This window comes from Coccidioides immitis (genome assembly GCF_000149335.2).
Source record: "Coccidioides immitis RS genomic scaffold supercont3.2, whole genome shotgun sequence".
NCBI lineage: Eukaryota > Fungi > Ascomycota > Eurotiomycetes > Onygenales > Onygenaceae > Coccidioides > Coccidioides immitis.
Genome location: NW_004504309.1, coordinates 819,649 through 831,850, shown reverse-complemented (window position 1 = coordinate 831,850; position 12,202 = coordinate 819,649). Strand labels below are relative to the sequence as shown.

Sequence of the window (12,202 nt, the reverse complement as noted above, 5' to 3'; positions counted from 1 at the left end):
AGGCAACTTCGCCAATCCTTCTCGAAAAGATCGAAAACCAGCGTGCGTGGAGAGGCTAGTTGCTGAAGGGAACATCCCCAAAACGGTGATCATTGGCGGCTAGTTAGTTGATTGTGGTCAATAAACCCCTGAATTTCGTGGTTTTAGTGGTACAAAACAAACCCACAGGTTGGGCTCTTGGGCTAAAGTCGTATGATTGATCGGCTACACCAATAGCTCTCCGAATTGCGATTTTTGATATGAGATCGGCAATTGTACTTGCAGCATCGGCCGTCAATATGTTTGGCTGTTGATATTTGGATAGTTATTACGGAATACTCCGTATACGGCCACGGAAAGCTCGCTTCAACAAGCGAAATTATGACGCCGAAGGCCGAGAGAAATATCATCTTAAGCTTTGCAATATTCGGAATACCTTCTGGCCTTTCGGTTGAGCAATGCTGTCAATTGGATCTCCCGCGGAGATGTCCTTGCCATAGATAAAACAGCAGAAAAATCAGGCACGCTTCGATTAGCTCTTTTAGGAGATCTCATCATTCCACCGTCTCGGAGACTATAGATCCCATACAGTGTAACTTCTGTGAGCTTTGGTCATCACGGCTTTCCGCTCGCCTTCTTGCAGTTGCACTCCCTTTCATACGCACAAAGCGCTTATCCTGCCGGTCATCTAGCTTTTGAAACATGTACCGTACAAGTATTTGAAGAGCTCCTGGCTAGTTGCATCGAGGTAGATCCTCATTGTTCAAAAAAGGTCCGTATGCTTATGCCTCTTATTCCGGAAATGTTATTAAGGCGTAGCATGCCTCTTGGGCCCATCTGGGGAGGTTGATCTCTACGAAGTGGGGAGTGAACTATATTGCTTCTATACGTATTCCCAAAGAACCTGCAATTAACGCAATTGCATAGCATATCGAAATCCCTGTGGCCGGCCATAAAATGCAGCCTTATTCGTAAAATAACTAAACATGGCACGCTTTGTCGCCGAAATAAGCATCTGAGACATTTTCTCAGGAATAAAGCAAGATCTATGATGGAGCCACTATCTCCCAGCTAGGTGTACAGTACCCGCGTGTCTGCTTGTTGTGGATGTGGTGCGCGAGCCTGCATAGCTAGTTAATTTTACCTTAAGCGCGGCAATACCTCATGTGCACGTCAAACTCATTTGAATGCATCATTCTCTACTACCAGGCATCAAATGGGGGCGCTCTCAGGGTCGTGAGTCTGGAATATTTATTTATAACACAGTTCCATACCTTCGATGAACTGCCGCCGGTAGAGTGGAGCCAACATAGATTAGTTAGCTACTCTGTTTCCTGAAAAAAATGGGTTAGCGTCTCTGGCTGTTCCTCCATGATATGTAGTAAAATATAGTTGCAACTTTCGGGGCCTTCTCTAACGCATTGACCCTGACCTCTTACCTTTGCAATCGGTATATGTTCCTTATTGTTGGGTAATAATGCCCGCAGTTAAGTTTATCTGGTTGACACACCCGTCTTCCAAGCTGATTGTGGCCCTTGTATAATCATGGAACCCTTTTCATTGTAGTTCAAGGGCACTTAGGTAAAAATGTTGTCAGCTGTTTTGAATTAACTATTGGTGATAATGAAGTGGGAAGCTCACATACACCCATCTGTATGGATCGATGCTGGTTTATCATTTGTCTGAGGTACAAAATGCCCCTATAAGTACTGTCATACAGTTCCCCAGACACTACAACTCAGCCATATTGGAGGCGGATTCCGAGGTATGGCGGGTGCTCAACGGTACACAGAAGTGTTCAGAGGATCACCACAAGGACCTCAGCTTTTCTATAACTATGAATCCACGAGAAGCCAAGCAAAAACACGGGGAAAGTTCATCAGAAATTAAGCAGAGGAGATGTTGGAAAGACATCTTCCCAACTTCGCCATTGATAGGTTAATTGGAAGTTAAATTGACTGGTAAGACTTTATGCTTGTCAGGGACTTGCAACAATGCATTGTGAGTAAATACAATGACTTGCACTTGTCTGGTTATTTGGAGTACTTGGTGGTGAAGAAACCACAATCCTGCATACAGCTGCATAACATGCATTACACATAACTTCCTGCAGGAAAACAAATGAAGTTATGATTTGCAATACAACTCATGATGCCAGGAGTACAAGAGGGAAGGATACAGTGAGGACGGAATTGGATTAGAAACTTGGGAGGAAACTAGCAAACAAGATATAAACCTGCCAAATGCAATCGTCAAAATTTAATATAAAAAAAAAAAAAAAAAAAAAAAAGAAAAGGAAAAGATAGGCACAATTAAACCTTCATACCGTGGTGTCGTAATTTTATCATTTCTCATAATATTTGGCCAACAATGGAGTCTCGCAGTTTCCGAGGCCAATGCAATCTGGAACGTATGAAAGCGGGAAGAAACCAAACATAGGCGCGAAAGAGTTTGGGGGAAAAAAAGAGAGTAGAAGATAGTGGTGAGGCAGAGCTCTGATTGTCAGGAATAAATCACCTTCTTCTGCCAGAGCTTCCTGTGCCAGTTCGCTTGGGCACATGTAAATAGTGGTCTTCTTCATCTTCCTCCCCAACCACAGATGGTGTGCGTCTCTCAGTTCGTCTTTTCGGTCTTCGCCTTCGGCTAGAACTAATGTTACTAGCAGATTCGGACGGTGCTATCGAGGACAGCCCGTCGTCAATTCCGTCGTCCGTCTCGCACTCGATTCCACCAGGATGGCCGCCAAATCCTGAGAATCCTGGGTTTGGGCTTCGGCTAACTGAACCCAAATAACCCGGGCTTCCACGACGCGCTTGGCTAGCTACGGCGAGCCCAGCACTACGCTCGCGCAACGCAGTGCGAACAGCCTCAGCTTTGTAGTGCAAAGCTTCGAATGCATCCTCCAAAGCTTCCATGCCCACATAGATATCTCGCTCAATTTCTGCCAAAGCGGCGATTTCGTTTTCTTCATCAACGGATATCGGCGCCCCGAACGAAGCTGGTCCGTTTCGACGGCCAAACGGCTGGCTAGCTGGACGTGAACTATTGGTGCCGTTCTTTCGTGGGGACCGAGATCTACCGTCTAGTGGAGGTGCTGTAGCAGAAGTGGGTGGAAGATCGTCTTCAGCGCCGCTTCGAAGAAAACCATCAAAGCGACCTGAAATGAGAATATCCCATTCATCGTTGCTAATGGCGGAAAGGGTAGCCAGGGCGTGATGCATGTTGTGGTTGTTCACCATATAAAGTGCCGTATCCGGGTCGCGTGGCTCCGAAGCAAGGCGGTACAGGCGTTGAATGGCCGGCCCGGCGATGGCTAATGCCTCTGGGCGTTCTCGTGGCTTTGGTGTCAGCGGTTTTGGAGCTGGGGGTGATGTGGGCAGGTCAAGCAACTTGCTAAAAAGTCTTCTTTGCTCCGGTTCGAGATAGGTCAGCATGGCAAAAGCGAGAGTTTCATCGTCAATCATTTCTGGTGCACTGGTAGAATCTTGGGATTGGCGAGAGAGCCAATCATCCACAGCCTGCTTTGTCTTCCGTGACTGGAGGACGTAGTGTTCTCTTAATTCCCTCGGTACATCAATATCGAGTTTCTGCATGGGTACATGTGTTGTCTTCCCTATTTCTGCTGCATCTGGCTCTGTATGAATCTGGAACGGTGGCCAGGCGGGCAAGTCGCTTCGACCAGAGACAAGCTCAAGAACCTCGCCCCAACTAACTCCGCTGGCGTCTTCTGAGGGTTCATGTTCAATGCACATGATGCATTCACACACTTCCTGCGAGATATCTCGCGCGAAAACCGCCTCTAGCCTGTCCAGTAACCTTCTTGCAACGGATCTGTACCCAGTCGCGACGGCGAGTGAGCCACGCTTCGACATTACCGTTCCGTAGTCCTCGAGTAGTTTAGAGAACGGCTCGAATAGTCTACTTCCAACAGTCAACGGGTCAAAAAGCTGCTGGGGCATATTTGCAGATTCGCCGGCACCTAGAAAGTTCCGTGGTACATGATAATTCAAGCCTCCGTGTTGTAACAAATAATCAACCTTGGGTATTGTCAGTGGTATTTCCGGAGGCGGTGGGGGCGGTGGAGGATTTACACTAGCCGCCCGAGGCGTCGATTGCCCGTTGGATATTTGGATGTTTACCGGAGTTGACCTCCCGCCGGTAGGAGTCCCAGACCTATCTGTAGGCTTCTTAGCCCGCGAGGGTAACGGGGACGATGTCTTGTGTCTCGAGGCTGTGGTAGGTTTGCTAGGTCCTAAGACAGTTTCGTCTTCAGAGACAGATGTTGTCGGCGAGACTGTCTCCTGAGATTTGCTTGATCTTCTCACTCTATCATCTTTTGTCTGTTGTCTCTGCCTTGAGGAAACCGTCGATGATCTGTGGGGAATCTGAAATGCGTCGAAAATGTTGAATTTTGACGCTGGAGTGCCGGGTCTCTGTATTTTATCGCCATGCCTCTGAGCATGTTCAGAAGATACTCGTTTCAGACTGGAGGATGACCTAGTGCTGTGTGCTCGGCTCTTGGGCCTTTTTGTTTCATCACTCGTCTTCCCTGCAGAGGGCGTTTTTATCTCCGTTGCCTTACTGACGCTAGGTGTGCTCCTCCGCGAGGGTTGATTTTCATCATTCGTAAGAGGTGGGCTTGGGGGACGGGTAGTATTGGTTGCTGTGCTCTGTCTCTTCTGTTGGTTATTCTTGTTTCGACTTGGCGGCCTGCCGTCTCTCGATTTTTCAACAGTTATATCTGTAGGCTCGGGGGTTAAAATATTTACTCGCATTCCCACGTTTTCTCGACTCCCGATCGCCTCTTTGCAATGATCTTTTGAAAACGAGGGGTACGGCCTGCCTGCCCTGGAACTTAACAGGGACTCGGCGTAGGGATCTTCGACTCCAGGCATGGAGTTGTTTTTATCTTTCAAACTCGATGTAGAGGAGGAAGGATGGCGAGCGGTATCGGAGCGTCGAGTGCTTTTTTTGGTAGAGGTTATGGATGAGCGGGTGGAGGTTCCGTGGGACGACCGTCGGCGGCGTTCCCTGGTCTCGACGCGACGTGGGGTGCTCTTTTGAGGAGTTTCGTCTTCGCCGTTATCCTGGTCTCGATGACGGTTCCGTTCACGATGGCGAATAGACGGTTTGGACTTTGGTGACATAGTATCGTATCGTGGGAAGAACCATCGAGGTGAGGGCGAGAGTGTCTGTCGTGGCGCAATGACTCGTTGACTAGTCTGACCGCCGCTGCTGGCCACCGAAAGTTCCAGCCCCAAGCGAGTGACCGAAGCGGCTGCCGTCAGGCATCAGGGATCGACGAATAGGTTTCTTGATTTCAGGAAGCTCAAAGTTGCCAGTGTGGAAAGTAAGCGTTGCATCAAGGTTTCTCCGCTGTGGTTGGTGGATGATGGGAGAAGCTTAGGGTGTGTCTGTGCAAGTGAGTGAAACGATGTTGGAACAGGGCGCTTGTGCCAGACATTCCAGAAGAAATAGCGTCGCAGCCCAATGCGTTTCCTCTGCCCGCCGAGATTGGCTGTGCTGTTCAATCCCCCAAACACCACTCGCGATTGTGCGACGATCGTCCAATCGCCGGGGTACACATCAACTCCCTGGCGCGAGGTGCTGACGAAGACTGAGCTCTGGGTCGCTCAGTGCAAGAGTCAACTGATATTTAGTTATCCACCCAGGGGGTAAATACCGTTGGGAGCCGCAGTACGGAGTATTCTTAATATGAATCCCTCGCCCTTTGAAATTTGGTGACAAAGTGTCTAAATCTTAACTAGATATTTGCTTCAGTTCGGAGTCTATGTTCACTAGATATGCCTATGGGCAGATTGGTATTATTTCCTTTTTTATATCCTTTGGCTTTCTTTACCAAAGGGGTTTCCAAGATCCAGTTTCCATTCTTCTCGATAACCAACCCCCCTCGACGTGCAGCACGCCGTATCCTTTTCGTGGCATGTGTTCTCTCCCCTGTCTCCGGGTTCCAAACCCAACCCTCCTTGAGCCACATCCAGGTTAAAAAGGCACGAAGCTCCTTGTCCTTGGGGCGCACTGATTTCCACTCAGGCAAAAATCCCTCTTCAGCATTTGCTCCATTCCAATCTGTAGCCACGCCACGGAGCACATCACGACAAAATATCCGCCAACTGTCAATAGCATAGGCACCAATTCCAGGAAGATGGGCGATCTCCCAGGCAATGCGGGTATCCTCGTCGTCAATGCTTTCCCCAGGTTTTATATCTAGGCCATCAGACTTATCCGGGTAGTGTAATTTCCTAAACCGTTTTCCCTTCACTGGCGGAGAAACCATCCAAAGCTTTGCGATTGAGATGCATTTATTGGCACGCGCGTTTTGGAAGCCCAATTTGCGGATCATTGCCACGAGGCCGTCAACATCCGCATCGGCCAGGGAGCCAATAGTTGGGTAATTTTCAAAGACATCGTATAACACTGGTATCGCTGCCTCGCCTCTGGTGCGGTTGAGGAAGATGGTCGCAATGAGCAGGCGAAACGGATCAAGAGCGAGAGTTTCTTGGATCAAACCGAAGGATGGAGCCGAGGTGGGAGGGAAGGGGAGGCATGATGCAAGATCAGGCCGTTTCTGGGGAAAGTAGCGGGACTTGGTTTGGCCTTTGCCCATAGACTCCTCGGTGCAGCATCGGTTTGGCTGGGATGAATCCGTCTTCAGAGTAGAAATGAGAGCAGAGTGGCATGGAGTAATACCGTGGCAGCGTCCACTCGCATCCATCCATTTCCAGGAAGCGTGTCGGATCGGAAAATTGTATTATTCCCTTCCACACTCTCCAGGGACAGCCCGCCTCGATGCTTACAACTTCCGCTGAACTCCGCACTAGCGCAATTTGCTATCAACATCTTCTTCCTGGAAATTCATCCGGTCTACGCCCTTCTTTGCCAGGTCTCTATTCTACCTAACAGAGCCCTTCTCACAATTACTGTCATGAAGAAAACGCAGATCGAAATGCCAGCAAGAACAACCCAAAAGATTCAGAAATTCTTCGCTACTTCAAGTTGCGGCGGTGACGAGCCGGTATCAAGTCCAAAAAATTGTGACCCAAAAACAGTCTTTCCTTAGTGGAAATGCAGGTCTCAATCAGCATCCGAGTTTTTATGTTGCAAGGTGAATGGGGAGACAGAAACCTACACCAACAAGTCGCAACAGGGAGAAATATCAGTGTGACCGTGGCCAACGTGTCCATCCTCAGGCTGTCCTGCAGCATGAGTTTACTGTCTCGTTGAACTACTAGGTTAAAGGCCTAATATTTTGCCGAAACAGTGGTATACTCATCAGTTCGTTTTCTTGCTCTCTAAGGGGAGACAGCATATTCATACCAGATTGATAGCACTGTTTATTCGTTTTTCCAAGCTGGTGATTCTCAAATTGGTTGACATGAATAGCCCTCTCTTGTGTCTAAGCATGTCTTTGGTTTTCCAAAATTCTTGCGATATTTGGTAGCTACCCAGGTTGGGGTTAAGGGTTGTCGAAGAAGACGAAGAAGATAATGAAGACGTTGAGGACACTCCTAACAGATTGAAATATTGCTCGTATTGCAGAGCAAGATCTGCGTGTATAAGATCCATGGCATCAAGCGACTCCTCAAGGTATGTGCAATGCTTTGCAAGGTTATGTAGGCCTGTGAATTCAACCGCTTCGTCGTCTTCCCGCTGTCTTCTGGTCCATTCGGCTCCTTGAGCTGAATTCAAGATTTCCTAGACATAATAACTCAGCTGTGAATTTGAAAATTATGCTCAACTGTGCTCAGCCCACCTTTTCAATCCCCTTAAAGACGGATGCTAGATTCCAAGCCTAAGAATCCATTTGTTTGAATAATTCTTCCAGTACAACCAGCCACGGTTGGAACGGGTGTTCGACTGCTTGTTTCCACGTGTCGCTACTAGCCTGCCTCTGAAAGCGCTCCTTCAGTGCCACTGGTGCCCCGAAACAAATCAGTGTCACACGCCCCGGGGATTGGGAATTGGGCATTTTTGAGTTTACATCTTTGACTGCTGCTGGACGCCAGCTCAGAAAGTAACCACTGCGCAGCCATAGGATTTTTGATTGGCTCTGTGATTTTCGGCCCTCCAGTTTGCATGTTGATAATTTCATAGGTAGTTCCTGGGGAAAGGCCCTGGCTCTTGACCTCTTTAATAGGAATGACTTTGCAAAGAGTCTGAATCCAAGACGCTGGGGCAGGCAAAGTCAGGCTTAGCTACGCGACGAAAAAGGAGGTCCAAAAGCGAATGTTCTCAGGGGCATGAAGGAACTAAAGAAAGATACCATGAAAGCCATCTTGGGAGAAACGTGAGCCACTTGATTGAGCGACCCCATGCAATCGCTCGGTGATAAAACCCGAAGGGATGCCGTAGTGCTTGAAAAGGGGAGAGAGGTCTTCCCTCATCTCTGCGGGTTCAAGGGGCAAAAATCCAGTACTCATCGTTATTTACCTGCAAAGTACGGCGGGTAGAGAAGGATAGCCCTACATTACACGTAGCAGAGGCTGAGGTCCATCCGTGATGGTACGGAGCGTAGAGTGTGTCAGGCCTTGGGAATTTGGCGGCTCTATACCGGATAACTCTCTTAGTTTGAGGACATATGAAACCTGTAGTTAATATGGGAACCGACGTGTGGTCCAATCTAGGTGAGCAATGGATTCTTTCTCTAGGGGAGAAGAAGTCCCGCCGTGCTTGAAGTATGAGGAGTACTGGGCTTCATCATGAGCAAAGGAGGCCATTGTAAGGAAACCTATTCTGACTGCAGGCACTGGTATTTGCAAAGGTGAATTGTCATCCCTCTACGGAGTAAAGAAGCAAAGTTCACATCCAACGCGTAGAGCAAGGACCTCGCGAGAGACTGGGGTCAGGTAACTAGTTAGCGCTCTTCAACAACCACGACGGTCGGCGCGCCGATAAAAGCCGCAAATACGGGAATTTCAGCTGCAAGGGGCTTGGTGCGGTACGCATTGAGGCCGAAATGACGAGTTTGTCGCGCTTTGGTTATTGGCAAGGCTTGCAACTTCAGAGATGACTCATCTTGCTTTCTATCTTGACCTAAAAACCTTAGAACCTTTGCAAACTCCAATTATGCTGATGGTTTTTCAATGTGTCTATGTGTCCATATCGTCAATCGCAATGATAAAAGTCGCACACCAAATCCGAGATTGACCAACGCCACATGAATTCCGATATGAGCTAGGTAGAGATTGATGGCTTTTGATGGCTTCTGCCATCAAGCCGGCCGAGTGGTGTAGTTGGTTATCACGTTTCGTTAACACCGAAAAGGTCCTGAGTTCGAGTCTCAGCTTGGTCATATATTTCTTTTTTGCTTCATCTCTTGCAAGGGGAAGAAGTATTTACAGGGTGGCTATCCTGCTCTCCGCTTTTCAAATACTACCATCACATGTTTCACTCCTTTCTTTGCTGCAGAGCAAGGGGACGACATTATCTATATAAAAACAGAATAGTCATATGTATTATCTTCGCATATATCCATGCATATAGAGAAATCGCCACGAGCGTTCTCGAGATGTATGTAGGGAATAATAATTTCATGGATTCATGTACGGTCATGATCACGCCCAAATTCAAGGCGCAGAAACACCAGATCTATACGGAGGGTAAAGCATTTTAAAAGCAAAATTGCAACCCCGATAGCCTTTTTTTCCCGTTTTCGTTTTATCAAATCGCCAGCCCACCAGAGTTAAGCTGTCGCGGCTCACCTGCCGCCTCAAATGTCCCATTCGACAATACTCTGATAGATTGCACCGTGCTCGATGCGTGCTCAACCCTGGTGATATTGTGTCCGCGGTCGATCAAGAACGCCACCGTGGAGTTATCGAAAGACCATTCAACCTCTGTTAGGTTCGGGACAAGCTGATCGTGTAGACGTGGTTCAGCGAGGGCTTGTGGGGCAGTCATATGGCGATCGAGAACGTTGATGACACTTTGGAGGGTAGAAGTGATGATACGAGACCCACCGGCAGCACCGGTGACGAAATACATCGTCCCATTGGGATGGGTGACGATGGTTGGGCAAATGGATGAGAGTGGGCGTTTTCCGGGGCGAATGTAGTTAGCTGGGGAAGGGCGGTAGCCGAAAGCGTTGTCGGAACCTGGGATGGAGAAATCATTCATTTCGTTGTTCATAATTATGCCGGTTTCAGGGACCATGACTTTGCTGCCAAAGTAGAGGTTGACAGTTGTGGTTAGAGAGATAGCGAGGCCGTTGCGGTCGGCAGAGGAAATATGAGATGTTCCGGGACTACTGAATGGTTAGAAATTCATCTTTTGTGTCTAATAGGTCTTGTTACACATACGTTTCAAGAATCTCAAAGCCGGATGGCTCGTATGCAGAGATATTCTGAGTGCGCTCATCCAAGATTTTACCGCGAATCTGAGCGGAGACGGATTTATTCAGTATATCCTGCTGGAACTCACCGAGTCCTTCGACGAAGCGCGGATCACCCATATGTGTTCTCTGCATAATTGATTAGTAAATAGCTACTATCAGTGCGTGTTATTGGAGATGACTAACTTGACCGTATGCGAATCGAATTGCTTCATCTAAACGATGAGTGCTCAGATCCGTAGTTCCTTGGGCGAAAAAATCATCATAACCTTCTAGAATATTCAAAGTGCTCAAAAGAATTGCACCACTTGATGGAGCAGATGTACTCGTGACTTTGAATCCTCTATAATCTATCTGCGCAGTTTCCTTGATATCGACCGTATAATTCTTCAAGTCCTCCAAGGTCATCGTGCCATTCTGTGCTTGGAGAGCCTGGATCATGGTCTCCGCAATAGCACTGGAATAGAACGCGTCGGCACCATAGTTGGCAATCGTTTCGAGGGTATTTGCGTATCGTTTTCGTGTGATAGTGTCTCCAAGTCCAAGACGTGTACCGTTAGGAGCAAAATCCAGCGCCCAAGTCGGGTTGTTTGTCAGGAAGTCTTCTTTTCCTTCAGTGGCCTCTCTCATGTAACGGACTAAATCTTCGGTGACGGGAAATCCGTAACGGGCAGTGTGGATAGCGGGCTGCATCACGAGGCGCCATGGAAGAAGCCCATGCTTCTTGTGCAGATATTCAAGTCCCCGAACTTCACCAGGGACACCGCTGGAGAGTGGAAGTTTAGCATCCAGACTCCATCCAGCAGACGCAGAGCATTTTCTCCTACCTTGCTAGGCCACCGAAAATCGAAGCATCGGTGTTGTTGTTGTACATGTCCTGGAAGGCCGCTGCAGGGGCCGTCTCGCGGAAGTCGACGAACTCATATGTGTCATCCGGCGATCGAATAAGCATGAATCCTCCACCGCCAATGCCACTATGGTACATTCCTATGGGAAAAATTCAGTTCCAACTTTTGCTTGGAGATGTCGGAATTCACGACATACCAACTACTCCGACACAAAAGACTGTGGCTACCATCTACAGTGACGGCCATTCCAAATTAGCACTCGATTCGCAAAACTTCACAATTCCAGAGGTAGCCCCCAGATCCAGCGTATGACCGTCAGCATATAGATCAAATACTCACAGCATCAGCAGCATTCCCACCCAGCTTCAGCATATCAATCCCAAATCCGCTACATATGGAGCTCTCACTCGCCACCGCACCCAGTCGATCATCTTGTCTCGCCCAAGCATCAACCTCCTGGCCAGAATCAGGCCTACCAGATCCTTGATTCAGCCATGGGTAAGACGAATGGCGTCTAATCGGCGTTGCGCAACTTAAATCGGCGAAGGTAGAAAAGATGTAAAAGCCAACGCACAGCGCAAGGACAGCCGGAGAAATCATGATGAGCAAGCTACGTAGCATCCCGAGAAAAGGAGAGAGGAAAAGCCTTTCGGCTTTTCGCGCGGGGTGCCTGGTATTAAATAATGAAAGCGATCCAGTACCCTGGGGTAAAAAGGTCGTGCAACGCTGAGTCCCGCGGGGACGTTGGTCCCGGTCGCTTGGCCGTTCGGTTTGCTGGGTAAAGACACTGGGTCGGAAGAGAAACCTTGTGCAAAAGCCACGGCTGGATGGATCAGCGTTGCATTAACTAACTAACGAATGAGTCCCGTGCCACTGAAGAAAAATACTTTGTCTAGGAGAAATATCGAGCGGATCGGCAACCCGAGCTTAACACGGACGTTGCATCGCGTCTCTTGAACTGGTGAAGCGAAGAGCAGATAGAATTAGTTGGTCCTTATGACTGGCTGGCCGAACCGGAGACTTA

The 12,202-nt window shown here is 48.4% G+C and overlaps 4 protein-coding genes and 1 non-coding gene across 5 annotated transcripts; 1 reads left to right on the top strand and 4 right to left on the bottom strand.

Annotated features, from left to right (window-relative positions):
* Positions 1-2,304: 2,304 nt before the first annotated feature.
* On the bottom strand, positions 2,305-5,126 carry CIMG_11612 (uncharacterized protein; the record flags this gene model as incomplete). Its single annotated transcript, XM_012358617.1, has 1 exon — positions 2,305-5,126. One exon carries the CDS (start codon positions 5,124-5,126, stop codon positions 2,493-2,495), a length of 2,634 nt encoding a protein of 877 aa, XP_012214040.1. The 3' UTR covers positions 2,305-2,492.
* Positions 5,127-5,722: 596 nt separating this feature from the next.
* Positions 5,723-6,840, bottom strand: CIMG_12981 (uncharacterized protein; the record flags this gene model as incomplete). Its single annotated transcript, XM_004445216.1, has 2 exons — positions 5,723-6,649; positions 6,691-6,840. 2 exons carry the CDS (start codon positions 6,838-6,840, stop codon positions 5,744-5,746), a joined length of 1,056 nt encoding a protein of 351 aa, XP_004445273.1. The 3' UTR covers positions 5,723-5,743.
* Positions 6,841-7,311: 471 nt separating this feature from the next.
* CIMG_12980 (uncharacterized protein) lies at positions 7,312-8,384 on the bottom strand (the record flags this gene model as incomplete). Its single annotated transcript, XM_001241869.2, has 5 exons — positions 7,312-7,695; positions 7,754-7,792; positions 7,859-7,914; positions 7,982-8,170; positions 8,264-8,384. 5 exons carry the CDS (start codon positions 8,382-8,384, stop codon positions 7,312-7,314), a joined length of 789 nt encoding a protein of 262 aa, XP_001241870.2.
* An 834-nt stretch (positions 8,385-9,218) lies between these two features.
* On the top strand, positions 9,219-9,292 carry CIMG_15040. The gene has a single exon. It is a non-coding gene; the product is annotated as a tRNA-Val (tRNA).
* Positions 9,293-9,432: 140 nt separating this feature from the next.
* Positions 9,433-11,887, bottom strand: CIMG_05765 (gamma-glutamyltransferase). The gene is made up of 6 exons (XM_001241868.2): positions 11,518-11,887; positions 11,375-11,408; positions 11,158-11,317; positions 10,517-11,096; positions 10,299-10,459; positions 9,433-10,243 (listed from the first exon to the last, which is right to left on the bottom strand). Exons 1-6 carry the CDS (start codon positions 11,797-11,799, stop codon positions 9,661-9,663), a joined length of 1,800 nt encoding a protein of 599 aa, XP_001241869.2. The 5' UTR covers positions 11,800-11,887; the 3' UTR covers positions 9,433-9,660.
* Positions 11,888-12,202: the final 315 nt, after the last annotated feature.